The sequence below is a fragment of the Passer domesticus genome, chromosome 1 (genome assembly GCF_036417665.1).
Source record: "Passer domesticus isolate bPasDom1 chromosome 1, bPasDom1.hap1, whole genome shotgun sequence".
Classification (NCBI taxonomy): Eukaryota; Metazoa; Chordata; class Aves; order Passeriformes; family Passeridae; genus Passer; species Passer domesticus.
In genome coordinates, this window is record NC_087474.1 from 156,595,022 (window position 1) to 156,620,597 (window position 25,576).

The 25,576-nt window shown below is 42.6% G+C and overlaps 1 protein-coding gene across 3 annotated transcripts in view; it reads right to left on the reverse strand.

Moving 5' to 3' along the window:
• Positions 1-25,576, reverse strand: part of COL22A1 (collagen type XXII alpha 1 chain) — a 241,567-nt gene that overhangs the window by 171,086 nt on the left and 44,905 nt on the right. For all 3 annotated transcript variants that reach the window (XM_064398335.1, XM_064398343.1, XM_064398346.1), the window contains exon 4: positions 4,864-4,938. In XM_064398335.1, the coding sequence (XP_064254405.1) occupies positions 4,864-4,938 (75 nt within the window). The remainder of the gene's footprint in view (positions 1-4,863; positions 4,939-25,576) is intronic.

The following is a 25,576-nucleotide window of genomic DNA, read 5'->3' on the forward strand; positions in this document are numbered from 1 at the left end:
TTTACTTCCATGGCAGAGTCCCTGAAAGCAGCAGCCAGTATCTGTTGAGGAGTATTATCTCCTCTGGTAATGTTCAGGACTAGAGCTCAGCTCACTCTTAATTCTAGGGATCATCCAAATTTCTGCAACCAAATCCCATATCCAGCAGGTCTAGTCTAAAATACAAATAATTTAAATGGTGAGTCTTAAAACCTCAAGAAGCATAATTAATTTTAAATAACATTCATATGTAGCTTTGATACAATGTTATGGCTCCTAAAAATACACAAAGGTCAATCTGCAGGATACAAAATATTATAATTGTGTTTTCCTGCTTGGTCATAACCCTTTCTTAAATGCTGATGGAATGAAAATGACAATTCAGCATAATAAGAAGTATTAAATACAATGAAGGTGGGGAGGGGGGTGTTACTGAGTATTTTAGGGCAGATGAGTTAAACCCTCTTTTGTCTTCATTTCTCTTTCAAAAACCCATTTGAAACATGGTGCCCACAAGAATGCTCTGCAGACTTTGTTTAAACCATTATTAAGTATTAGTTTAAAATATCAGACTTCCTGGAAAATAAAGTGATATTCTAAGTAGATTCCTTCCTTTCTTTCAGAATTCCCTGTTGATTTCTAATGCATTCAGCAACATATTCAGTGTTACATTCTGAATTCACATGTTATGTACTGTTAAGCAGATGCTGCTTCACTTCACTGACAAAATTTTCTCAGTAGTGGAGTAAAGCTGCCTATATATTCTTGCTCATGCAACCCTATTTCACTGCAGCAGCCCTTCCTGAATGCTACAGCTGGAGATTTCTTATTTAAATGCTTTGAGACCAGAGGGTCAGAGAGTACAAACCTCTGCTCTGAGAGCACTCAGGACTATCCATCACTGTTTGCTTGTCTCCATCAGTACTACTTCACCTCTTGTCCCAGTGCTTCATATCTCTGACAGCTTCAAGCCTTCTTCTGATGTCTTCAATGTACATCTTAAACAGCTGATAGTCATTTCCTATTGCTGCCTTTGTCCTTCAGCTTGAGTGGCTCCCCTATCTCCCTCCTGCTGTTCTCCTGATTTATTAACAGAGAGCAATATTATCTCCCCTTTCCACCTGCACACTGCAAGATTAACCAAACCCAGGATTTTGATTGCCTCTCTCTGGCTCCTGAACACACTAAGAGCTCCTCAAGGCTGAATCCATCTTTCCTGAACTAAGGAGGTCTGAGCAAACTTTTCTAGATGAGCAGTAACCAAAAGCCCTGTCCAGTCTCAGGACTTATCCAGGACTTACCCTTCTCTGTCTTGTCCAGTAACAACCTTTGCATTTTCCCCAGCTCTGCAGGACTGTGATGTACAAACAGCTGTTGACTAAGACTCCATCAGTTCACACAGGAGGAGTTCATAGTTTACAGTCCTGATATTGATCCATACCTACCAAAACAGGCCTTTTAAACTGATCAACTTAGTTGGAAAAAAAAAAATCTGGGTTTTGGAGCCATTGATCCCAATCCAGAGTGGAAACTCACAGGGAAGATTAGACCTAAAACTAGATCCTGAAGGACTTCATCACTGCACACACTTGAAATCATTATTCCCTTTCCTAGAAACTTCATTATTGTCTCCCTGCCAGGCAGTTTCTGGATCACTTTACATTTATTTATCTCTACCCTTTTTCACTTTAGCAGTGACTTTCAATACAGTACTCAACAAAAGCAGATAGATGAGATTTACATAGTCCAGTTTGTCTAAAGAAAAGAAATCATCTGTCTTTTAAAAGAAAAATACTAGTTTAGAGCTGTGGCTCTCCTCCAGATCACAATGGGGTTTTTTGATGCAGTTATTTGATTCTGCATGGAGCCACCCTCACTACCTTCACTCCTGTTCTCAGCCTCTGACTTAACAAAATCCCATTAATTATACCTCAGCCACACCACCGTTTCTCCTTATTTCACGTCCTCCTTTTATAGCTCATTTTATGTTTTAGCTTCTATTTTTACTTCTGCTGATACAGAGTGGCTCAATTCATCCACCTAAATGCAAACACTGAACTAAATGCAGCAGGTCATGATATAACTTGTATGCAGGTAGGGTAGACAAGAATGGGCTGGCATTGGTGATGCCTTGTGTGAAACAATTGTCTGTGCCTTCTGCTGCTGCATTTCACCCAATAAAAATATAAGAAAAGAAAATTAAAATCCTCAGAAAAATTTTTGGCACTCTGACCCTCAGTTCTGAAGTCTTGTTTCTCTCTGAGGAAAATGTGTTAAATCTAAGATTTTAGATACCATTTTCTTTGTCCCCAGAATGAGATTTACTGCAACTTCTACTCCACAAGACTGCACTTTGTGTCCATCTATAAACAAGTTTGTGCAAGATATAACTCTCAAACTCAGCGTTAGGAGTTTGTTGGGCTAGGATCAGCTCTGGTTCCTGGAGGAGCACAAGGCACAGGTGTTAACTTGAAATCCTCGTAGATGAGGAGCTGGGTGGCAGAGGAACAGGCTCCCCCTGAGTGCTGTCCCCCACAGACATCCCAGAGCTGAACTCCCTCCCAAGTGTGAGGGAGCAGGACACAGGCTGTGCCTCAAAGCTCAAGTGCAGTCCCCTTTGGGCTAGAACACATTTCAGCACAACTCATCCTTTTGGAATGGGAAGCACAGCACAGTGGGCCAACTGAAATTTTCCAGTTTAGCTGGAAGAAGGTAATGTTTTTTCTGTTGTAATCAGACCCAGGAGCCCAGATTCTCCAGAAAATGCTATGGAGAAAGTAAGGAGCTCATAAGGAGTGGAACAGCACTTTGATTTATATGATCCATGTCCAGCAGCACAACAATCCTTAGCAGACCCAGACTACCTGCTCCATTTTTTACAAGAAAGAGGCACTAATTTTCCTGATCATCAGTGACAAGATGAGAAATAAATATTTTTTCCACCATACTGGAGCATTCAGAAGCCTTCTACAATCCTCTGTATTGGTGGTGAGGGACTGAAGTTGTCACTTTCAATTAAATGCTGTAACTAATCTGTTGTTAAGACACTGAATGCAACGGTAAACATTTATAGTGAACAGATATCCCTTAGGTTAAATAAATGACAGCCCTGAAACATCAGCCTGATCAGATGCTGAAAAAATTAAGTTCTGCTTATGGAATTCCCTAACACAGTGGTTAAAAAAAAATCACCCAACTGGAGGAGTGCCCAGAGGATCTACGAAGTTTCCATCTTTGGAGAAACTGAAACTCAATTATACAAGGTCCTGAGCAATCTGATGTAATTTTAAAATGGGCCAAATTTTGAAGGAGACCCTATTTTGGGTGGGAGTTTGGACTAAATGATTTCCATAGGACCCTTCCAACCTGAACGAACATACAGAACCAAGACAGCAAAAACATCTTTTATGTTAATATTCTGAATATTGACTTCTTTCCTAGGAGAGAAGTGGGACTTGAAGATAAAAGGAAAAAAAATACCTCAAAATTATTACAGAAGACCCTAAGAGTTTATATATATGTGTGTGTGTGCATATATATGTGTTTATATATATGTGTGTGTGTATATATATATATACATACACACATATGTAAATATTACTGCATATAGGCATGTACAACTCACTCTGCCCAAAACTTTGGTTCCATATCTGAATTGGGATTCCTGTCATGTACATTGCTCAACAAAATATATGTTTTAGAAGTCAAATAAAAGCATGGAGTCTACTAGTTAGCACTTAAATCAAAATTCAGATAAACATGAACTGGAAATAGGAATCCACTTGTAGCTCAATTCTTCTGGAAAGAATCACATAGAAGGTGATCATCTGAGAAGGGACACAATCCTCCTACTCATTCTGAGCAGCAGCTTCCACTGCAGATAGGTTCATTCAGAATCAGCAGGGAGGAGTTGCTCCAAAGTTTGTCAGCCCAGAGACAGAAGTACTTTCAGGACAGGTTAATGCAAGACCCAGCAACAGACAGCAGTTCAAAATAGGTGTTTGGGGATAATCTACTCAGGTCTAATGATCACAAAAGATGCTACCACCCAACATTTTCACAGGCTCAGATGTATTCAAAATGCAGCCAAAATAAGCTGCCCACAGACTGCACAGTTGGAGCTGATATTTTGTGCAGGCAGTGAAAATCCTGCAATGAAAGTATTCTGAGTGAATAGCAAAGCTTTCAAACACTGAGCATTTCTACTCATAATCAAGCTGCAGAAGAACCTTCAGCCTCCCACTGCAGTGACTTATGTCCTTGGGTCAGTCACAGTTATTTCCAGTGCAACCTTGATGGGCATCTTTCCTCTGCAAGCAGCTCAAGAAGTCTTGGGAGGCTAGAAAAGAGGCACACTCCATGCAAATATCTAACATTAAGTCCTTCAGCTGGCTGAAAAGATATATCAGAACTCACAGAAAAGCAGAGCTATCACCAGACTGTATTTCCCCTTGATCTCTCACCAGTGCTTCAGAAAATCTTTTATTTATATAAATGCACACATAAACCTTTCTCCAGTGGTAATTACCACTGTGCTTGGATTTCCACAACAATCACAGATCAAATAAATGGACATTAAAACTCACTAAATGTGCAGTGGTGAGAAAAAAGTGATCTCCAAGACTTATTGCACTCCACTAAGCTCCACTGGCTTTTTAATTTGATGCTATATCAAAAGAAAGTTTGTGATTAATTTGGTGTTGGCTGTCAACAGATAACTCATTTGGAGCCTCACAGTTTCTAACACACTTTTTCACCACTGAACACATGTTGAAATAAGAAAATTCCATCTAGGAAATGTGTAATGAATCAGAGCATCACACAAGAAATGTACAGTTGTGTATTTCAGTTCCCAGAGGGACAGCAGAAAGTGTGTCTGTTTACCTGGGATGTCATCAGTGCCCCCATTGGTGTGTTTGAACCGGTCTCCTTCCACGTGGACATTTGGACACAGCACATCTGCAAAAGAAAAAGAACCAGCACAAAATTATCCCAAGGAAACACATCATTGTGGAAGCTGCAGAACTAGCAAAGGCTGGGTTTTTTCTGGGTTTTGGTCAGGACTTGCATGTGGCATCTCAGCAATAATTCCATCCCATCTGCACATCCTAAATGCCCTTCCTCTCCCCTGTAGGCTAATTTCATGATGGACAAGGCACCCAGTATACTATGTCTGGTTTTCAGCCACTTTTTTCTGCCTGACCATACAGGAGGACAGAATAGATGAACTGAGCCTCTCCATCAGTTGGGACAACACTCTGGGTTTGTGTCTTCTCCTGCTTGAAAATCTGGATAAAAGTCGCAAAAACACTTAATGAAATACAGAATGTGCTTCCACTCTCAGCTTGGCTGGAAGGGAAGTTCTGAAAGGGCAGCTGACACTGGGGTGCTGCCCAAACTTTTCAGAAAGGACAGCTCCTGCTCTGGAAAACCTCCCTGACTTTGTTCCAGCAGAAGTTGAAGTTAAATTACTTAAACTTTGAAGAGTATTCACCCCTACACACAGGTTTTAAAAAGCCATGAAAATACCCAATCTTTGTCAGCCATTTCTCATGTTCCCAATTAGTGTCAACAATTGGGATAAATGTCGACAATTGCAGATAAATGCTTTTTCACAGAGAACTGTCTACGTATCCACCCCTTTCCTGACAAATCTTTGAAATAACTTTTATTTATGCTTGCTTTTCCCAGATCAATAGGTTGTTGCACACTTGTAAACAGTGGAGACAGGTAGCTCAAGGGATCATTTTAATGAGAAGAGCTGGTGGTGATATCGGGTCTGTACATGTTCAATATTATAATTATAACAATAACAAAACAACCATAACAATAGTAACAACAATAATAACAATAATAAATATATACCATTATATAAATAACACTGGACTTATTAGAGGACCATAAAGATGATCTGAGGCCTGGAGCACCTCTCCTGTGAAAACAGGCTGAGAGAACTTGGGTTGTTCAGCCTGGAGAAGGGAAAGTTCCAGGAAAACCTTATAGCACTTTCCACTAATTAAAAGGGTCTTTCAAAAAGTGTGGAAGGGACCTTTCACATGGGCATATAGTGATAGGGACAATCTTTTATTACCACTTAAAGAACTGTAGCCTCACTTTTTCCCGTATTCTACAAATGTCCTGTGCTCCTTTTGACTCCTTCTCTCCTGCCTGCATCTAGGGAATGAGCATAAATAGCTGGCAAGGGAAAGAGGTTTATTGCAATGCTCACTTTCCAGTGACTTTCCAGCCACAAAATAATTCACAGAGGTTGGTACTTTCCCATCCCAGTTATCAGCACAGCTCTGTATGTCCAAAGGAGCAGAGGGCTGGACTGACAGCACATCCATCAGTCCCAAGGAGCCACCAGGTCTCGTTGCCACACCCAGGGCAGCATGGTTGGGAAGGCAAAACAAGAGCTGCCTTCCTTCTGTTGGAGCTTTCTATGAAACCCCAGACACAGTGAAAATGTTAGTGTCAAAGAGCATTTATGCCCATTTTTTCTGTTACTGTCAGGCAAAACTCTGAGCAAACACATGTGATGCTCAGAGGATTTGCAGCAATGAGCACCCACTGAAAATAGCAGACAGTCAAAAATCTGCACTGCAGCTAAGGATCTGCTGATTTGTAAATCTTTACAGATTTACAGAAGAGAAAGTACAGCTGACTGACCTGAGCTTTCAGCTTCTGCTCCCTGTTACATCCTCTGCATGCAGTTGCCTTTAAATATGTATTGTTCAAAACTTCGTTCTTGTCTGCAACCTTATATAATATTCTGTCAATCATTTGCTTTATCCGCAATTTTTATCAGCAAAGATTTTGCATTTATATCCATGGGGTTCGTGGAAATTTTTAATAGCACCAGAAGTGCTAAATATCCTTTTACAGTTGCACCAGGAATGATGACTTTCTACTGACACCTGCTACATGAGATCAGTCAGCTTTTAATCCATTGTAGAGTGCTACTTTTTAATGCAAATGCAATTCAATACATAGTAACCATGTCTAAGAAAAAATGTATTTTATTAAAGAACAAATGTATTTTATCACGGTAGTTACCATATCAACCAAACTGTAACTCCGCAGAAGAAAATTAGTTTTGTTAGTAATGACCTCTTTCTCATAAAATTATAATTCTTAAATAGGGATGCATAATAATTCCTTCTCTGTAATACTTTATTCACTGGCTTCAATATCAAATATTACTTTTTTGTGAGCGAGATCAGGAAAATTGCTCTATACCTATACATATGGACCATTTTTCAACTTCTCATAGCCTTACATCATCATCATAATTTCAAAGGCCCATAATTAGAGGGATTGGGAAGCTCTGTGTATGTAAATTTGCAGATGGCACCAAGCTGAGTGGTGCTGAAGGATGGGACCACGCAGAGGGACCTGGACAAGCTCCAGAAGTGGCTCATGGAAATCTCACCAGGTTTAACAGGACCAGGTGCTGGTGCTGCACTTGGGCTGGGGCAGCCCCTGGTATCCATCCAGGCTGGGGGTGAAGGGCCTGAGATCAGCCCTGCCCAGAGGGAGCTGGGGGTGCAGGTGGGGGAGAGGCTGGGCAGGAGCTGCCCACGGGCACTGGCAGCCCAGGAACCCCCTGTGTCCCAGGTTTGTAAGAGCTTCTTGTTGAAGGAAGCATTTCTGAAAGCAATTTAACTGCAGATACACCCTTGTCTGTAAGCAAATCACACTGAGATGTGTTTGATGAGGAGGCACTTAAGCCTTGCTTTCAAACACCTTTTTTTTTTTTTAGAACCTTCCCTATGAAAAAAAATCCCAAAGCTCTCAAATATTTTAAAAGCAAGAGACAATTTTTCCTACAGAGTACATGTTCTGCAAAGAGACATGTCAGAAGAACGCGTTGGCTCAGGAACATTCACTAACACTAAAATAACATTAAATAACCTATTGCAATTAAAATGTAACAATCGGGCTGCAAGTTTGGAAAAGTGATCTGATTGTTTGAGTCTCTTTGCCTCCAAGACATTTCAAAAGAAATTCAAGGAAATGGGATAGAAAACAAAGGGGAAGCAAAAGAGAATGAGAAAGGAATGGAGACAAAAGCAGATGGGGAGGGAGGGAGGGAGGGAGGGAGGGAGGGAGGGAGGGAGGGAGGGAGGGAGGGAGGGAGGAAGGAAGGAAGGAAGGAAGGAAGGAAGGAAGGAAGGAAGGAAGGAAGGAAGGAAGGAAGGAAGGAAGGAAGGAAGGAAGGAAGGAAGGAAGGAAGGAAGGAAGGAAGGAAGGAAGGAAGGAAGGAAGGAAGGAAGGAAGGAAGGAAGGAAGGAAGGAAGGAAGGAAGGAAGGAAGGAAGGAAGGAAGGAAGGAAGGAAGGAAGGAAGGAAGGAAGGAAGGAAGGAAGGAAGGAAGGAAGGAAGGAAGGAAGGAAGGAAGGAAGGAAGGAAGGAAGGAAGGAAGGAAGGAAGGAAGGAAGGAAGGAAGGAAGGAAGGAAGGAAGGAAGGAAGGGTGTGATTCTGCTGCCCTTTAGGGCTTCCTATAGAAAAACCTTCCCTGTAAAGTGACAAACACAAATCCCCATTGCCAGCTTTCCATCCTTGTGTCCATAGGACTCTGCTGAAACAGTTTCTTACATTTCATTTTAATTCTTTCAAGGGTAAGCAAGCCCTCAGCTGCCAAGGGCTCCTCTGGGGACTGGTGTATAATGAATGCTGAACATGTGTAGCTGTCAAGTTCCACAAGGATAAAGTAGAGAGGTGAGAATGGAAACACAAGAAGGTTAAAGCAAACATTATTTATTATCATGTTTCTTTTTTTTTTTTTTTTCTTTCCAGACTGAGAATTTCAGGATTCCAGAATCTCAGCAGCACACAGTGCATTGGCAGAGATTCAGACTCTCTGAATCTCCATTATTCCATTCCCACAAGAGAAATTCTCTAGTTTCTCTCAAAAGGTGTGATATTCCCAATACAAATATTTGAGGTGTCTCATCCCCTGACATTGAAGTTTAGCTCCTTGAAATCCTGTCCATGAATAAGGCAATGCAGGGCAAATACAGGCGTCCCTAAAAGTTGTCTCCCAAAACTTTACAGGCAGAAAAACTTTACAGGCAGACAGCCAGGCAAGAAAGAAGAATTTGGGTTAAGGAGTGGGTGGGTTTCATATCCTTATGTAGATAGTATTGCAAACTTTTTTTCTGCATTGAAATAATTTTCCCATTGAAGATTGCATTTAAAGGGGAAGGGGCCTGGTGAGAAAATTTTTTCTTAAAGTCAAGAATATTTCATGAAAGTAGTTTCTCAGAGGAGCTTTCCCAGAGCCCATTAGCTCTGTTCTTTAATTACGCAGGCGGTTCTCTGTGCAGCAGCTCCTCCAGCACATTTAATTCCCTGCAGTCAGTTGATGACTCCTATATATAGTACTACCTTTATTTGTTCTTTTCTTTTCTTTTATAAAACATCACACATGGACCACTTTATAGCCTCCAAATGTAAGGGGTTTTTTTTCCCTCACTCTTTTAAACATGCATCTTTTGAAAGAATGCCTCCACTCTCTGCCCATATTAACTGAATATTTTTTGGCAAATGTTTGTTGTCAGATATTCTTTCCCTGAAAATAACCCAATCCATAAAGTGCCACCCACCATGGAAACAAATTTATAAGGAAAAATGTGGCACTTTTTTTTTCAGCTACAGTGGCAGGCAGCCCTGACAGTGTAATGATACTGCAACAGTGTCTGTACTAATATTATAATTTTTAGCAAGGTGTAGGTACAACAGAGCATCACAGCAATTATATGATTACACCGTGCAGTTTAATGCCTTCTGTAATTTTCCTTTCCTTTCTGAAATCACACTGAATCTTCACACCATGGGCTTTGAAGTCCATCAGTGCCAGGAAAATCTCTTGTTTGTGGTGCTGAAGCCAAGGTCAATTCTGTCTTTTTTCCTTCAATGCCTACGTTGATGCTGGATGAGGTTTCCATATTTGCTCTCACACAAAGGCTCTCAGATAGAATCAGAGCATCATGGAGTGCTTTGGACTGGAAGGGACCTTAAAGATCCTCTGTTTCCAACCCCTTTACCATGGGCAGGGACACCTTTCACTCCACCAAGTTTCACAGGGCCCCATCCAACCTGGCGTTGAACACTTCCAGGGATCCAGCAACCACAGCTTTTCTGAGCAACATATTCCAGTACATCACCACCCTCACAGTGAAGAATTCCTTCATGATATCTAACATAAACCCACCCTCTTCCAATTTAAAACCATTACCATTTTTCTATCACTACAAACCCTTGCCAAAAATCCCCTCTCCAGCTCCCTTGTAGAGCTCATAAATGCTCATGGTGAAATGAAAAGGGAATAGCAAACCCTCACCACAGCACAGCCACAGCCCACCCTACTCCTCATAAAGCTGTCACATTTTTCCACTAAAACATTATTCTGAAAATGCACCAGTGCCCAGCTGAGCTGCTCCCCAGGCTCCCCTGTCTGCTGAGAAAGTCTCTGACCTCAGTGGGACTCTGGAGATCTGTGTCCCTCTCCTTTTCCAGCACAGTAGCCAGAAAAAATGAATTTCTGTGTGACGATCCCTTCAGTGCTGGCACTGCTCAGCAGATGGAGTGCTCCACACAGAGAATAAACAAAATTACTGCAGGGTATTAAACCCCAGAGAGCTCCCATGCAACACTCATTTAAGGTCCCAGGCAAGAGGACACCCTTCTTTGAAAGGCTCTTTCTATAGAATGGAGAAACAGGGCTCCTTCAAAGAGCAATTCAGAGCAGAAATCAAATTTAGGTGCCCTGATGTAGCCTTGAAAAGCCACTTTCTTCCCATTGTTTCTAGGGGAAATCTAGGAACAGACAGTTCCCAAATTAGACATCTATCAAAGGCACCAGAGTTACATCCATCCAATTAAAACAAGCATGGTTGGGTGCATTCCTGGGCACTGAGGCCAAGGCATGTTCAAGCCCATATCTATGCTAGCAAATGGCCTTAGCCTCCAAAACAAGAGAGCTGCTGACCAGGAACACTCACTGGCATGTTGGCAATACCCATCTGGGCCCCAGAAATGTTCCAGTGGAGTGTCAGCTTGCCTGGGGAGAAACGTGCCAGACCCCAGGGCAGAGGAGTGCATTCCACTGCCCTGGAATGCTTCTGGCCACATTTACAGTTACCAGTTCAGATACAGCCCATAAATATCATCCTTTGCTAAGAGTTCTCTAATACAGGTCAAAAGCAACAATGCTAATTGATTTTATGGTCACAGGCCACCAATCCTTAAATGCATTCAGTGCAAATGGGAAAGTGGGAAGAAAAGAAATAGTGTATCCTGTTTAAATAGGGACAGCAGGAATGCAGGGACTTCTGGCATTTGCAAAGCACTTGAAGTCCTTTTGAAGGTAAAAAAAGTAAATTTAATAAAAAAGGTTAAATTCTTCTTCTGCACTTTCTTTCTGTCCTGCCTCACTTACACTAGAGTTTCACATTGGAGAGAGGTGACAAATACTGTTTTCCCCACAATGTGGCAGGCTGCACTGTGCATTTATACCATCTTCTCAGCCTGGATCCAAGCATCTCTGTCTTCTCCTTTTGTTACCATCAATTGCCTTTTTTATTTTTCCTTTCTGTCTGCACTGTGCTCTGGATCTTGATTCCAGGAGAGACAATGCTACTAGAGGTGCTCCCACCCCAACAGCACACAAGAACTACACACCTCCACCAGCACAGGGAATCCTTTACAGCCCATCAGCCCCATCTCTAGGCTGACCCCATAACCCAACGCGAAGCTCAGCTTCAGATGCTCTTTAAAATTTTCTAGAGAAGTTCCAGAATCTTGGTGAGGACTCATCTTTCCAAAGGACACCTGCACTGCAGGATACTCAGAGAGCCTCTCCCTCTCTGATGCACCCACACAAATGCTAGAAACTCCTAGTATGACTCGCAGCAGAAGTATATTGTCAAGAGGACTGATGCAATTAGCACCATTTAAGTGAGCAGCATACAGAATTAATTTGCACATGCTCCCACAGGGAATAAGTGGCACTCTGGGACTATGAAAATAGCATCAGGCCTTGGCACTTCCAAGCTAATTTCCTTCTGTCTGCCCCTAAACAAACACAGAGACTGTGTGCCAAGGAGCTTGTCAGCAAACAGCACAAGGTTTTGAGGAAAGCAATTAGCAGCTGCTCTCCATCCAGGCCAGGAGCTGATTGCTGCTCTGGGGCATGAGTCCACCTCCTTCTCTCATTCTGGGAAAGGTGAAGCTTCACCACGCTGAGTGTCCTTGACTGGAGTGAGCCACAGGGTTTCTCCAGAGTTTCTCCAACCATTGCCTTAGCAGACGAATTGCCATGAGCATGTCTCTATGCTAATGACCCATAAAATATTTAAGAGGATGACAGAGTGGAGTTGAACTGGAGCTCACCCTCCAGGAGCCAGCAGCCACAGCAGCAAGCCCTGCCCCAGTGGCTGCTCTGTTGGCACAGATGGAACATGTCTCTCCTGATGCAGCTGCTGGGCTCTTTGGCACAATTTTAGGTGTTTGCTGCCTGTACCTCAGAGGCTGGAGAGAACAGGGTGCTGCAAGGCTAGAAAGGTTTCCTGCTTGGCCTTGTGTCCCAGATGAAGAGCAAAGATCAAAGGTAAAGCTCACCTGGCTGTGGGGAGACAAAGCCACCCCACCCACCAAAGTGAGGGTCCAAGAGTGAAGAAAGAAGAGATCAGCACAAAGGGCCTCTGTAGGGGTACAGGTGGGAATGAGCAGCCTGCGGATGGAACAGAAAGCACTCCAGGTAGATTGTCTCACCTGCCCACCATCTCACAGCTGCAGAACAGCCAAGCATAAAAAAATCCATCATTCTCTCTCCCCTTCTCACTCATTAAGTTCTAGAAAATAAAATTTTTATATTCTTGGATTTTGCACCATTGGACATGGATCAATTCCAATATCCACCTGTGTAATGAACAATGAGATTTCTATGGTGTTTAAGAAGACCCAAGGTAAAACATCTGTGCTTTACGCTGCTTTAAAAACTTATAAAGATCAGTACCACACATGCAAATGCTGGTTGTAGAAACAGGAGAAGCATTTCACGAACTCAAGCAGATCTCTTTTTTTTTTTTTCTTGTGCTTTTAAACAAGTAATATGGAAGCAGAATTCTGCCAGCAGCAAATTTCACAACAGGGAGCTGCTAGCAGCAGTAGCAAAAAATGCGAAATCTCTTACAGCAATGACTGATTTTAGGATGGACTCAAACATTGTAAAATGCTATCAACATATGAGAGGTAGGGCTTTTTATTTGTTTTTTAAATAGCAATTCTTTGTTAGTCCTGTAATTGAAACGACTGGGATGATTAAAAATAAACCCAGTGTGAAGCTCTGGTACGTTGGTTCTCACTGAATAGGAACAATACAGAATTTCTGCTATAAAACCCCATCAATCTCACTTGCACTGGGCATTCACCAGAGGCACATTCCCCAGATGAGCCCAATGGAGCAGTGCAGCTACAGATCTGCTGAAGCCATCAGTTCCCACTGCTGGCTGGAGGGATAGGACAGTCTGTCCATTATCCTCTCATGTGCCACCACATGGAGACAAGAGCGTGGAGTCTCCTTGTCTGAGCACTGCCAGAAAGCTGAGATGCCAAGTCACAGTTTATAATTGATTAAAAAAAATAGTAAATCTGGGCAGACTACAAATGTTATTTTATTTGTTAAATTTCTGTAAAAGCAATTACTTGTCCAGAATAATAACGATAAATTCAGGTAAGGCATTCTGTTCCCTCACAGTAGTTCCAAAAGTGAATTAATTAGAAGCAACTTGTTTCAAAGCTCATGGCTTTTCAGCTGATCAATAAATATACACTATCTGTTCTCAAATAACTTCCAAGAGAGAAATATAGCTCAAGGATGAGTTTAAGAGGGACTCTGACTGCCATTACTCTTCTGGTGTAAATATACAACTGCAAATTGAACAGTATCTTCTTCCATGTGGGTATTTCTGGAGGCTACTTTAACTGTGGCTTTGGGACTCTGACCACCAGCAGTATAAATATATCATAAGAGGAAAGCAAAGAAACTTCTGTATAAATACAAGACATGACTCTGGCTAAGAGTTTGGTTTTGTTTTGTAAGAATTGTAGCGTCACCTGTGCAAAATGGAGAGGGTTTAAAAAGGTAAGTGACTTTAGTTTCCTCTTAGAAGAAACCAGGTTAAAATCACACCCTGGCTGAAGGATGCTGTTTTATGGATGCACTTCAATAAACTCAGAATTTTGTCTGGTTGCTGACCACATCCTGTTGAATTTGGCCTTTCCTGGGCAGGGCATGGAACTGGCCACACAGAGGCAGAAGGTAGTGGCAGGCATGTGCCAGCCCCAAGACCAGTCAGAGAAGGCAGTGGGAAACTTCTGTGGTGGTACAGTTCTTCAGAAGAGATCCTTTAAGAGAAAGAGATCCATCTGATAATCTTCATGGGGTTAAACCTTGGGATACCAATGGAAACAGCTTGAGGATGATTGATCATGTGGGATAAAGGACTTGTCCAAGATCGAAAGCCACCACAGGCTGCTGGCTCTCAGAGCTCTATCTCTGCCTTCCAGGGTGCTACAGAGTCCAGAAGGAAAAAGAAATTACTCAAAATGAGTGAAGGATGGCAGGAGCAAGCCCAGCATTCACTTCTTTACCTCCAAAGGGTTTAAACAGACCATTGATATTTGCAAAGGTCTTAACAGATTTAAAGACCTTTAGGAGACTATCTGCGTTTTTCAGCTTTCAGACACACTTAAAAATAGCCAGGTTGAAAGCACTGGCTTCACTTATGACTTAAATTTTAAAAGATAACTTCAGTCCTATGTTAATTTTATCCAAACAGCTTAGTCCACCTGCCAGTTCCAAAAATGCCACCAGGCTCAAACTTTCTAAGGAGGTTTGCATAACATCTGGGTGCTTCCTTCCCAAGGGCACTTCAGCAATCTCTCTTCAGAAGCCTAAAAGCAGCCAAAGGAAAAGCAACTTAACCAGAAGTGGTTTTGAGGACATCTGCCCCCTCCACACTCTGCTAAACAAAGGATATGACAAGAGAACCTGGAAAATAAGGGTTTGTGAGCAATAAATAAAAGCAGGCACAACCTGGGTTATGTTATTCAGGCCAGGTGCACATAGTTCAAATGTCAATTTCCCCTTCTTTCCCCCAACAGAGTTTTCCCTGCTCAAAAATGTCAACCACTTATTTTCAAGGAGGTCTAAGAAGATATTTCAGACAAGACAACTGTGCAAGAAGGGAAAAATGAAAGAAGCAAACTGGAGCACAAAAAATGAAGGAGTCAAGAGGGAGAAAGCACATGGGTATCAATCAGCATCTATAGCCCTGCCACCCCTGAGTACTGAGATCTTCAATTCCCACTAAAAGCTTATCTGTGCCAGGAAAAAAAAAAAAAACATTTATCAAGTTCTCTACATGAATACAGGGCTGCCACAATGTGTAATACACCTATGCTGTCTTATTCATGTACCTGGAATCAAATTGTGCTATTGTTGTGCCAGTCTGCCAGCAGCACAACCCAAGCCTCCCCACAGACATGCCAGGATGAGCTCATGCTGTAAAACTTCCAGCTGTACAAAGGGACACAAAAGGGACATCCCCAGTGAGAGAGAATCTGTGTTTCCAGAGGACCTGCGAAGTCAGCCCAGTGGTACCTGTCCCCATTGTCCCTCTCCAGGGAGCTGAGCACACTGACTCTCCAAAGGAGAACATGGTTTGCATTGATTTTTTAAAACGTATTATGTAATTGATATTTTGAACCAAAACCAGAACTTCTCTAGATTACAAAAACCCCTAAGTTCAAAATAAAGCATTTTAATAGCTTCAAAGATTTTTTTCCCAGTGCTTCTCCATGATCAAAAACTCATCTAAATTGGTTTTGCCCAGAAGTTTTGATCTTGATGAATTAGTTTTCCCTATGACAGGCATTTAATTAAAAGGTCCCAAATAAATTCTGAGAGGTTTCTTTTCCTATAAAACACAGTGTCTGCTAGCCCATGCTCCTAGGGGTATATGGTGGGTGGGAGGGGTATAATTTTACGTGCTGTCAGCTAGGAATGATAGGAATGAGAGATCTGGAATTGACATTTCAATCTGAAATAAAATGAAATTGCAGGCAGAAGTACAATGTATTAGCTCAAGAGCTTCTTATGAGTCCTGAAGGACAACATTTATCGTGGTGCTCATTGTGCATGCTCCTCTCCAGCCTGAGAAGGAAAGGGGTTTCAGAAAATTTCTTGTGGCCTCAGGAAAGGAGATTTCCTGTATTGTATCAGATGCCTCAGAATCAGTTCAGCAAGTTTTTTGTAGTAAAACTGATCCCCACTAAATGTTTTTGCAAGGTTTTTAAACATTTTAAAGCACATTCAACAGGCTTGGGCTTTTTAATTTTTTTTTAAATTTTATTTACATATCCCTAAATTTTCCCAAGCATCTCTGAAACCTGCCTTTCAAATTTAGGCCAAAGACCAATTAATTTCTTCCCTCTTGGAGTTTTTTCCCCCTCTCTAAGTGATGCTTTTGCAGAGGATATGCTGGGAATTTCTGCATCAGGTGGGGCTGCACAGATGGGAAGTGGAATTTCACAGTCAGTTCTGCATCCTCAGTCTGCATCACTTGGTGTGGGGATCCACAAGGATTTTCTCCAGCACAGTCACTTTGGGGGTTTCACCTTTGTTCAGTGATAAAATGAAGATGCTCTCATTGCACCAAAGAGCCACACAGGCACTGAAAATCAGCCAGACTCTACTTATTTAATGTTCTTTTAACCCTGTCCTATAGAAGAACTGAATCACAGGATCATTAAGATTGTAAAAAACTCCAAGATCATTGTCTCCAACTTTTTAACCACCATGTCCATTAATTCATATCACAGACTCCACTCATTTAATTAAAATTTCCAGGGATGGTGACTCTACCACTTCCCTGGGAAGTCTGTTCCAATTCATAAACAGTCTCTCAGTGAAGAACTTTTTCCTAATATCCAACCTATTTTCTTAGGTAATCCTCTCCCATTCTGTATTGACAGAAAGATAGATTATAACCTGTATAGTTGATGCCTCAAAAAGTAATTCTTGGAGCTCTTTAGCAGTTATTTCCCAGACTTTACAAGGGAGTCTGTTGGGCACAAAGCAAAATAAAAGCAGGGCCAGAGCTTGGCTGGGACATCCATGCGTCTCTGCACACAAAGAGAGAACAGCCAGGAGGGCTCACAAACACCCAGTAAAGGACAGAGCAACCAGCTTTGGTTTTTTATCAGAGAGAACTAGAGAAAGTCAACCTTAAAGGGTCATTTACAGGTGCACATGAGATCCAGAGGCAACGGAGTAGGTGTGGGTGCATGCTACAGAGAAGTTAGACATCTGTGCAACTATTGAGCAGTCAGAGCTGTTATTTCGCCTGGATCACAGATTCTGCCCCTCAAGGAAGATGGGAAAATGACATTTCAGCTTTACTTCCTGGGGAAGTTGTCTATTCCACAAGGTTTGACTTGCAGTTATATGTTATCCATGCAGAGGGAGGAGTGGAAGAGGACCTAATGTTATCACAGGACTGGAATCCTAAGTTCCCAGCTGCCTTTTACAGGTGGGATTCCTCCCCTCTTAAAGAGAGACTTGAGCCTTTAAGTGAATGTGGTGAAGGCTTGTGGAAGTTTATCTGACCTGGCTTGCTGAGGCACTGACTTTGGGAGTAGATATTTTAGGTGCTGACCTGAAGAAGAAATTGTTTCCAGGTGAGGATCATGGGAGAAAGTTTGTGCTTGCAGAATTGTGTCAGGGCACATGCTGAGCTGGGATTTTCTGTGTGAAGGAAGGAACAGTGAAGTCTGCTGCAAGAAAATGGCTAGACACATTAAAGCTTTTCATTAGCACTTTCTGATAAGATTATAAATATTCTGTATAATTGCCATTAGCTAGAGTGTCCAAAAGCCTGAAGTGGCAAGAGTGCAAGTTCATTATAAAAATTATTCAGAACACACATAAAAGGGGAAAGCAGAAGAGGGAAAAACAGAGCTGAGGAAGTTAATCTAATTCTTAAAAGAGCTTTTTAGTAACTCTAAAACATGCTGCACAAGTCCCAGTGTGGACCAGTTGGCCATTTGCCACCTTTTCCTGTGGGGCAATGGAAATGGGATCCATCAGCTCAGCAAATCCTGCCGGTGAACAAAGGCCCCACTGCCAAGATCTGCTGGCACCGGTGCCATTCCCACGCATCGCCCCTCATCCCCTCAGGGAGCAGGGCTGCCTTTGACACGTTCAGCCCCAGCGTCCCTGCCTGGCACCAGCACCCCAAGCTTTGTCCTTTTCCCCTCCCCATTTCCCCCTGGGTCTTTGGGAGGCCTGGGCTGCCTGAGCCATCCAGGGGGTTCCCTTGCACACTGAGCCGACCTCATTGTGCTCTGCCCCAGTGAGCACAACTAATAACCACGGTTTGCCTCCTTTAATTGAGGCTCTGAATAACTGGGAGCAAGTGCCCACCCCTCCAACAAAGGCAGAGCTCCTCTCGCCGCGGAGCGCAGCTGCCACTCACGCTGGCCTGGGCTGGGAGGCCAAAAAAGCTGAGCTATTCTGCATGGAAAGCAGCTATCACAAAACCCAGCTATGAGCAAATGGGGGCCAGAGTGAATTCCAGGAAAGTCCCCGCTGCAGAGAGCATGTCCAGCCCTCCGTGCCCCACGCTTGCTGAGCACCAGAAGCTTGGTGAAATTATTTTGCCCTGCAACAGGTTTTTGTAAGAGGCTGTGGAAGCCCAGAGGAATGACATACATGCTGGCGATGAAAATTACCATGGAGGGTGTTTTTCAGCTCAGAATACAAAACAGATTGGCTTTTCTGCAGGCACTGGTAAGAAAAATACTAATTAGTACAAAGTATGGTGATAGGCCAACTCTCTTGCTTAGTTGCTCATTCATTAAAGTGAAATTAATCTGGGTTTAGATCAATGTAAATGAGTGAGGAATGTAGTTGGGTGTTTTGTTTTGTGAACATCCATTTGCTGCTGTTGCTGATCACAAAGAAAGCTAAAAGCACAGCACAGGACACCTCAAAGTCAGCTCTATCCCTAATGACCAAGGCCTGCTATCAAACAAATGTGTCCTGTTACAGAGATAAATCTAGATAAATCACACAAAAGTAAAAGCAGAAAGCAGGAAAGGCAGCTGCCTCAAGTTCCCCATGTGGAGGGCTCAAGGACAGCCTTGGCTTGGTAAGCAGAGAAAAACCTTCACATACAAGAAATCTGGAGAGGAACTCTTTACAGGAGCAGGTAGTGACAGGCCAAAGGGAAATGGCTTCAAACTGAAAAGAGTAGATTTAGATTAGATAGGAGGATTAGGAAGAAATCCTTTATTATAAAGATGATGAGGCATTAGTACAGGTCACCCAGAAAACCTGTGTCTGCCCCATCCCTGGTAGTGTTCAAGGCCAGGTGGGATAGGGCTTGGAGCAACCTGATTGACTTGAAAGTGTCTCTAGCACTAGCAGGGGGGTAGAACTAGATGATCTTATAATTTCCCCTCCAACCCAGACAATTCAGTGATTCTCTGACTCTGTGATCACATTCTTGGCTTTGGCTGTGAGGTCAGACCTTCTTTATTTCACTGAGCTTCTCATCCCAGCAACATCTCAGATGAGATTTCACAGGTCACTGTACCAAACCCCAAATTCAGTCAGGGAAAAAAACACCATGAAGAATGTGATTTGCCTAAGAACTACTTACAAACCTGATAGCTGTGCCACTACACAAAAACTGGCAGCAGCATTTATGACTAGCTGAGGAAACTCCCACCCACCCTAAAATAGTGTAGTATGGACCAATGCCTCCACATTCAAACATCCTGTCTGCTTTACAATGCTCAGCACTTCCATATCTCTACACAAACCAAACTCATTCTTTGGCCAGGAGGGCAGGAAGGCAGAGCCAAACTATTCTTCCTGCTCCCATCCACCCAAAATTGGGATGCCACATTCCCACTGCCCATTAGGGAAAGGCTCCTGGCCTGGGACTCTGCTATTCCCTGAACCATGTCAGGTCATTGTTTAGAAAGAGCTCATTAGCAGAGTGAACCCATCCCACCAAGTGCCCCATGGGCTGTGGTGGGACAGTGCCAGGGCCCAGGACTTTTACTGGCAGTGGTGTGGCTTCCAAGGGCCTGTGCTGACACAGGACATCCCTCTGGGTGGCATTTCTCCTGGCTGCACTGTGTGTGCACATGAAGAGTCAGGCTCTCCATCACTGCTGCTCAGCACAAGCAGCCTCAGAGATACCTGGGGTGTTCAAAGGGGGTTCCCTCCATCCCAGAGCTCACATGGAGATCTCCAGAACCAGCAGATATTTGGCTCAGTTACTCAAGTATTGATTACAGAGTTGCTGGATCATGTCCAGAGAAGAGCAACAAAGCTGGGGAAGGGTCTGGAGCACAAGTCTGATAAAAACAGCTGAGGGAGCTGGGGGTGTTCAGCCTGGAGAAAAGGAGGCTCAGGGAGATTTATCCCTTTCTACAACTCCCTGAAAGGAGGTTGCAGCCAGATGGGGGTGGGTCTCTTCTCCCAAGAAACAAGCAAAGAGGACAAGAGGAAATAGACTCAAGTTGCACCAGGGATTGGATATTAGGAATAATTTCTTTACTGAAGGGATGGTCAAGCATTGGAACAGGCTACCGAGGGAAATGGTGGAATCATCATCCCTGGAAGCACACAAAAAATGTGTAGATGTGGCACTGAGGGACAAGATTTGGTGGTGGCCATGGCAGTGATAGATTAAGAGTTGAACTCAATGACCTCAGGAAGTGTTTTCTCACTTTAATAATTATATGATTCCATGATAACAGTGAAGCTCAAAAGAGACAAGAATGTACCAGTGGTCACTCATAACCCTGGTGGCTTCAGCTTCACAGGATGCTGCCTTAAGCTCATTGTGGTGGCTGTTGTGGCCACAATGCCTTCCAGATGACCCTGACTCCATCTTACAAAGGCCACACAGGTGCATTTCTTTGGGCAGGACATGATTTAATACGATGTTACAGAAAGAGGGAATTTTCATATGAGGTAAGAAGTAAGACAAGGAAACTCTGAGCCCTTTTAATAGTTAGGCTTGATCCATCTTGGATCTGTTTCTTCCCAGCCATTCAGTAGCCATCACATCATTAACTTCTCAAAGAACTGACTGTCTTCACAATGATCCGAGGGCAGCTTCTCTTGAATTGCTCCCCCACTGCCTCTCTGGGAAGCAGATGTGGTGGGGAGAGTGGCACAGACCTGGTGCTCCTGCTGGGAAATTGAGAACTTGTTCCCTGCAGTGATCACCACCATCAGTGTCTGACCCCTTTCCCTGGAAAGTGTTGGATATGTGGTGTTGTTTTCTGTGCCCATAACTGACTCAGGATTAGTTACTGAGAAACAGCTTGGCAGCCTTCCAGGCCACCACACAAGAAAATCACTCTATTGCCTTATGGCCAGACAAAGTCTACAGTTTGTCTCTAATCACCTCCATTAGAGCACAGTTTGCTTTCTAATCAAAGGCCACGTTTTCCATTTTATTTTTCTTTCCATCTTCCACCCATGCCAGGATCAAGATGCTGCAAACTTTCCTATATCTGTAGACACTTAGAGATTAAAATATCCTTCCTCCAAGGTCTGAAAGCTCAGGGTCTAATAGAGAGGTTCTGGTGGATTTTCTGCTGGGAGAAAGCACAAGGAAAATATATTGGTGATCTGTCAACAAAGCTTGTTTTCCATCTCTCTGCCAGACTCACAAATTTTACATCTACAGAAAACTATGACCAGTGTCAAGGCCTCTTGCACACAACATCAGACATCTCATATTCCACAGCAATATCTGCTCTTTTGGAAAATAATCTTTCTCAGAAGAAAATGCTGTTAAAGCCAGTAGTTTGAGTCTGAGATGAAAAAGACTTCATCCCTTAAAAATACATCAGCCTGCATTTTAAAGAAGCTAGAGCACGCTATTCCAGCCCTATAGGTCATCTTTTTTCAGGCATTAACTATGCTCGGTTGGAAAAAAATAAATCTTTCATGTCCCTTAAGAAGCAGCTTCTAGTTTCCATTTTTGTCTTGCTGATGGGATTCAGACAATCAGTGCAACAAATTTTAACACTGATTATGTTCCCTCTATTTCCATGTTTCCATACTTCCCAAAGACAAATGAGTACTGATGGTCGTATCTCATCATATATTCTTCCATAGGTTGTTTGGGAGTTTTGATCATTACCACTGTCAGAATTTAATATGGCATAAATTTTCTTAGTGCAAGGTTATGTACAAGTCCAAATAAAAGAGTAATTTAAAAATAAGATTCAGTGTCACAGCTCTCTTGACATCTTGCACAAATACTGAGCAAGCCCAAGCTTCCATCACACAGTATCTGCCCAGACAAAAATAAAGCTGCACATGTACATCCAATCTATTATTTGCATTAACCTCTTTATATATGTAGATAGAACATCAGCCTGTGGGAGCAATTCCAGAGGAAGCCACCAAGTTGATTAGAGGGATGGAACATCTCTCCCGTGCAGAAAGGTAGAGAGAATTTTGATTATTCTGGAGGTAAAGAGAAACCTTTGGGGTGATCTGATTGCAGCCTTTCAACACCTGAGAGATGGAGAGAGACTTTTTACAAGAACCTGGAGTGACACAACAAGGGGGAATGACTTCAAACTGAAAGAGAGTAGGTTTAGGTTAGATATTAAAAAAAATATTTTTCTACTCTAAAGGTGGTGAATCAGTGGAACAGGCTGACCAGAGAGGTTCTGTATGCCCCATCTCTCTCCGAGTTCAAGGCTGAGCTGGATGGAACTCTAAGAACCTGATCCAGTGAAAGGTATCCTTGTCCACATCAGGAAATTGGAAATCAATGATCTTTAACGTTCCTTCCAGCCCATTCCATATTTCCATAATAAAATTCTACATGTAATTGCTTTTGAGTTAATGTTGCCATGGTGTACCTTACTAGAACCACACCTGAGCTGGCCCATTTTAACCTAGAGAGAATCCACCTCCCATAGCTGGAATTCATCACTTTATTTTCCAACTTCATTAAAAAGAGCTGCCATAGCAGAATGAGTGAATCCAGCAGGGAAGGTTAAATGCTGCTTGGCAGACTCACAGGGGAGTAAGCATTATGCTGTTTTCCTTGGTGAAAGTCAACATTATCCATTTCTTCATGCTGTCACCCTATCAGAGCTCCTCCTCACCTACAAATCCAGAAATGTAGGGGAAATCAAACTTAGCATCCAGACTGGAATTCCAGATGAAAGTGAAATTAAAAGCTCAGCCCAAGAGCAGGAAAACACACAGGCAATGCTTTCTCTATACTGGCTTCAGCTGCTTTTTCATGGGTCCCACCAACCCTAGGAAAATCATCAGCATGTCAAAAAAACCTAAAAAAAACCCTAAAAAAAAAAAAAAAACCAAAACAAAAAAACCCCACTCCAAACCACCAAAAACCCAACAAAACTACAGAAATTACTATATAAGTATAGATTCATTGCAGATATAGGTCTTTACTCTCCACTTTTCCATTCAAAATTATATGATTAAACATGTACTGATTTAATGAAAACTCAGTCTGTACTATTCTGAAATTAGGACACTCACCTCCCCCCCATGGGAGCACAGATCCACCCAGCATGAATAGCATGTTTATCCACCCCTGTGGTTTCCATTCCCTGGATTTTATTTGTGTTAACTGAGAGAAAATCACTCCATTCATTTCCAGTTATATATATGGATGTGTGCATACACATACATTAAAAAAAAAAGGTGGATGCTATAAAAAGAACTGAGTCCAGAAGGGAAGAAAATAAAGGATGCCTGTACTCCAAAAGAGGCTTATTTAAAGGATAGATTGTTGGGGATGCTTGAGTCCTTGGGCATTGTGGAGTCCCTCATCAGTGACCATTCTTCACCAGAAATCCACAATAGCATGAGCAGCCAGCCCCTTCCCCTTAGTGACTGATCAACACTTCATCCCCTGCTCAGTTTGAACCCACATCCAGCACAGGAGGAAGGTCACAAGCCCCTGGGACAAAGCAGATGAAGGGGAGAGGGACTTTAATGCCTTCAGTCCCCTGTGTTCTGGTGATAGCAGGTTACTTGGGAGCTTATTCTATAATGAGGGGTGGTGGGGGAAGAGAAAACACAGACAAAACAACCTCTGTGACTATGAACTTACTGACATCAACTTACTTCCTCCCCTTGGCATTTCTCCCTCTCACTCCACCACAGAGTTACGGGTAGAAAACACTTTTTCCTGAAAAGCTTTTCTTCTCCTGTGCATTTTGTGGTGAAGGGGAGACAATTATTGAGAAGAAAAAAGGAAAGAACAGAAGATGAAAGGGTCAGCCTCACACAATTACAGCCTCAAGTGCTCCTGCACCATTCCTGCGCTGCACCAACACAGCCTCAGCCTGGCCCCATGCTGGAGGTGCCTGTCAGGGAGCAGTGGGACACACACGAGCAGAAACACCATCCAGAAACCTGCAGAGCCAGACCAGGTCCATCCTGAGAGCTGGGCTGTGCTGGGCACATGAAGAAGCTGTAGGGACACACCTAACCCCACCCCTGACCCTACAGGTAAAACCTCTGCCTACAACCAGCAGTGAGCAACCATCTGCTAAAAATTCCTGCAGAAATTCTTGGACTCTTAGTCTAAAATTCATGGACTCTTAGTCCAAGAAGAACTCCTGTCCTTCCAGTAGGGCAGGAGTTCTTCTTCCCTACCTTCCCTACTGGAAGGGCAGGAGTTCTTGGACTAAGAGTTGGATCTCTGTGACCCAATGTGCATCTTCATTATACTTGAGTGCATCAAACGTCTCATGGAAAATCTTCAGAGCACCCACAAGGAAGGGATTTGTACCACGTGTAAATGGGTTTATTTCTGAGGTATTTTAGTGCCCTGCTGTGTAAGCTTAAGAGAACCTTTGGATTCACTAGAAATAACTCAGAATGTATGCAAATAGCTGTACAAAGTTGTGACAAGTCAGTCTAATACTTTCTCAGATGTTTGGTTAATTAAACATTTATTATCTTGCACGCTACTAGTTCATGGAAAATAATTAGCAGTGAGATATTGCTGAGCATAAATACAGAGAAGTGAAACTACTCTATGCTCCAAAATAGAAATCAATGCTTTAGTTATAAGACAAACTAAAGAACCTAAAAAAAAACTCTGAAAAACCAACCTTCTCTAGGATCTGAACAAGGAATAATTTTCTTGACCCTGTGAGAGTGAGAGATATTTTTCAACATTTCAGTAGCACCTAACATTTTATGGTCAAGGCATGTGCCCACAGAAATCAAAGCAAAAAGCTGAGAGACTTTTCTTTATTACAGGCCCCCAAGAACAAATAAAAATATCGACCTCCAAAGCCAAATTACTTATAATCAACTCAAAAATAGTTCACAGAGATGAATGTGGTGAGAGGGTGTAGCAATCCATCCACTAATTCCATTTATTTAGAGTTCCTATTCTGCTTTCCTGTGCTGTCAGCAAGCACATAGGGCAGTATTTTTAACTAAATAATAGTATGCAAAAGGATTTACAATGAAAAAAAAAAATCCCAC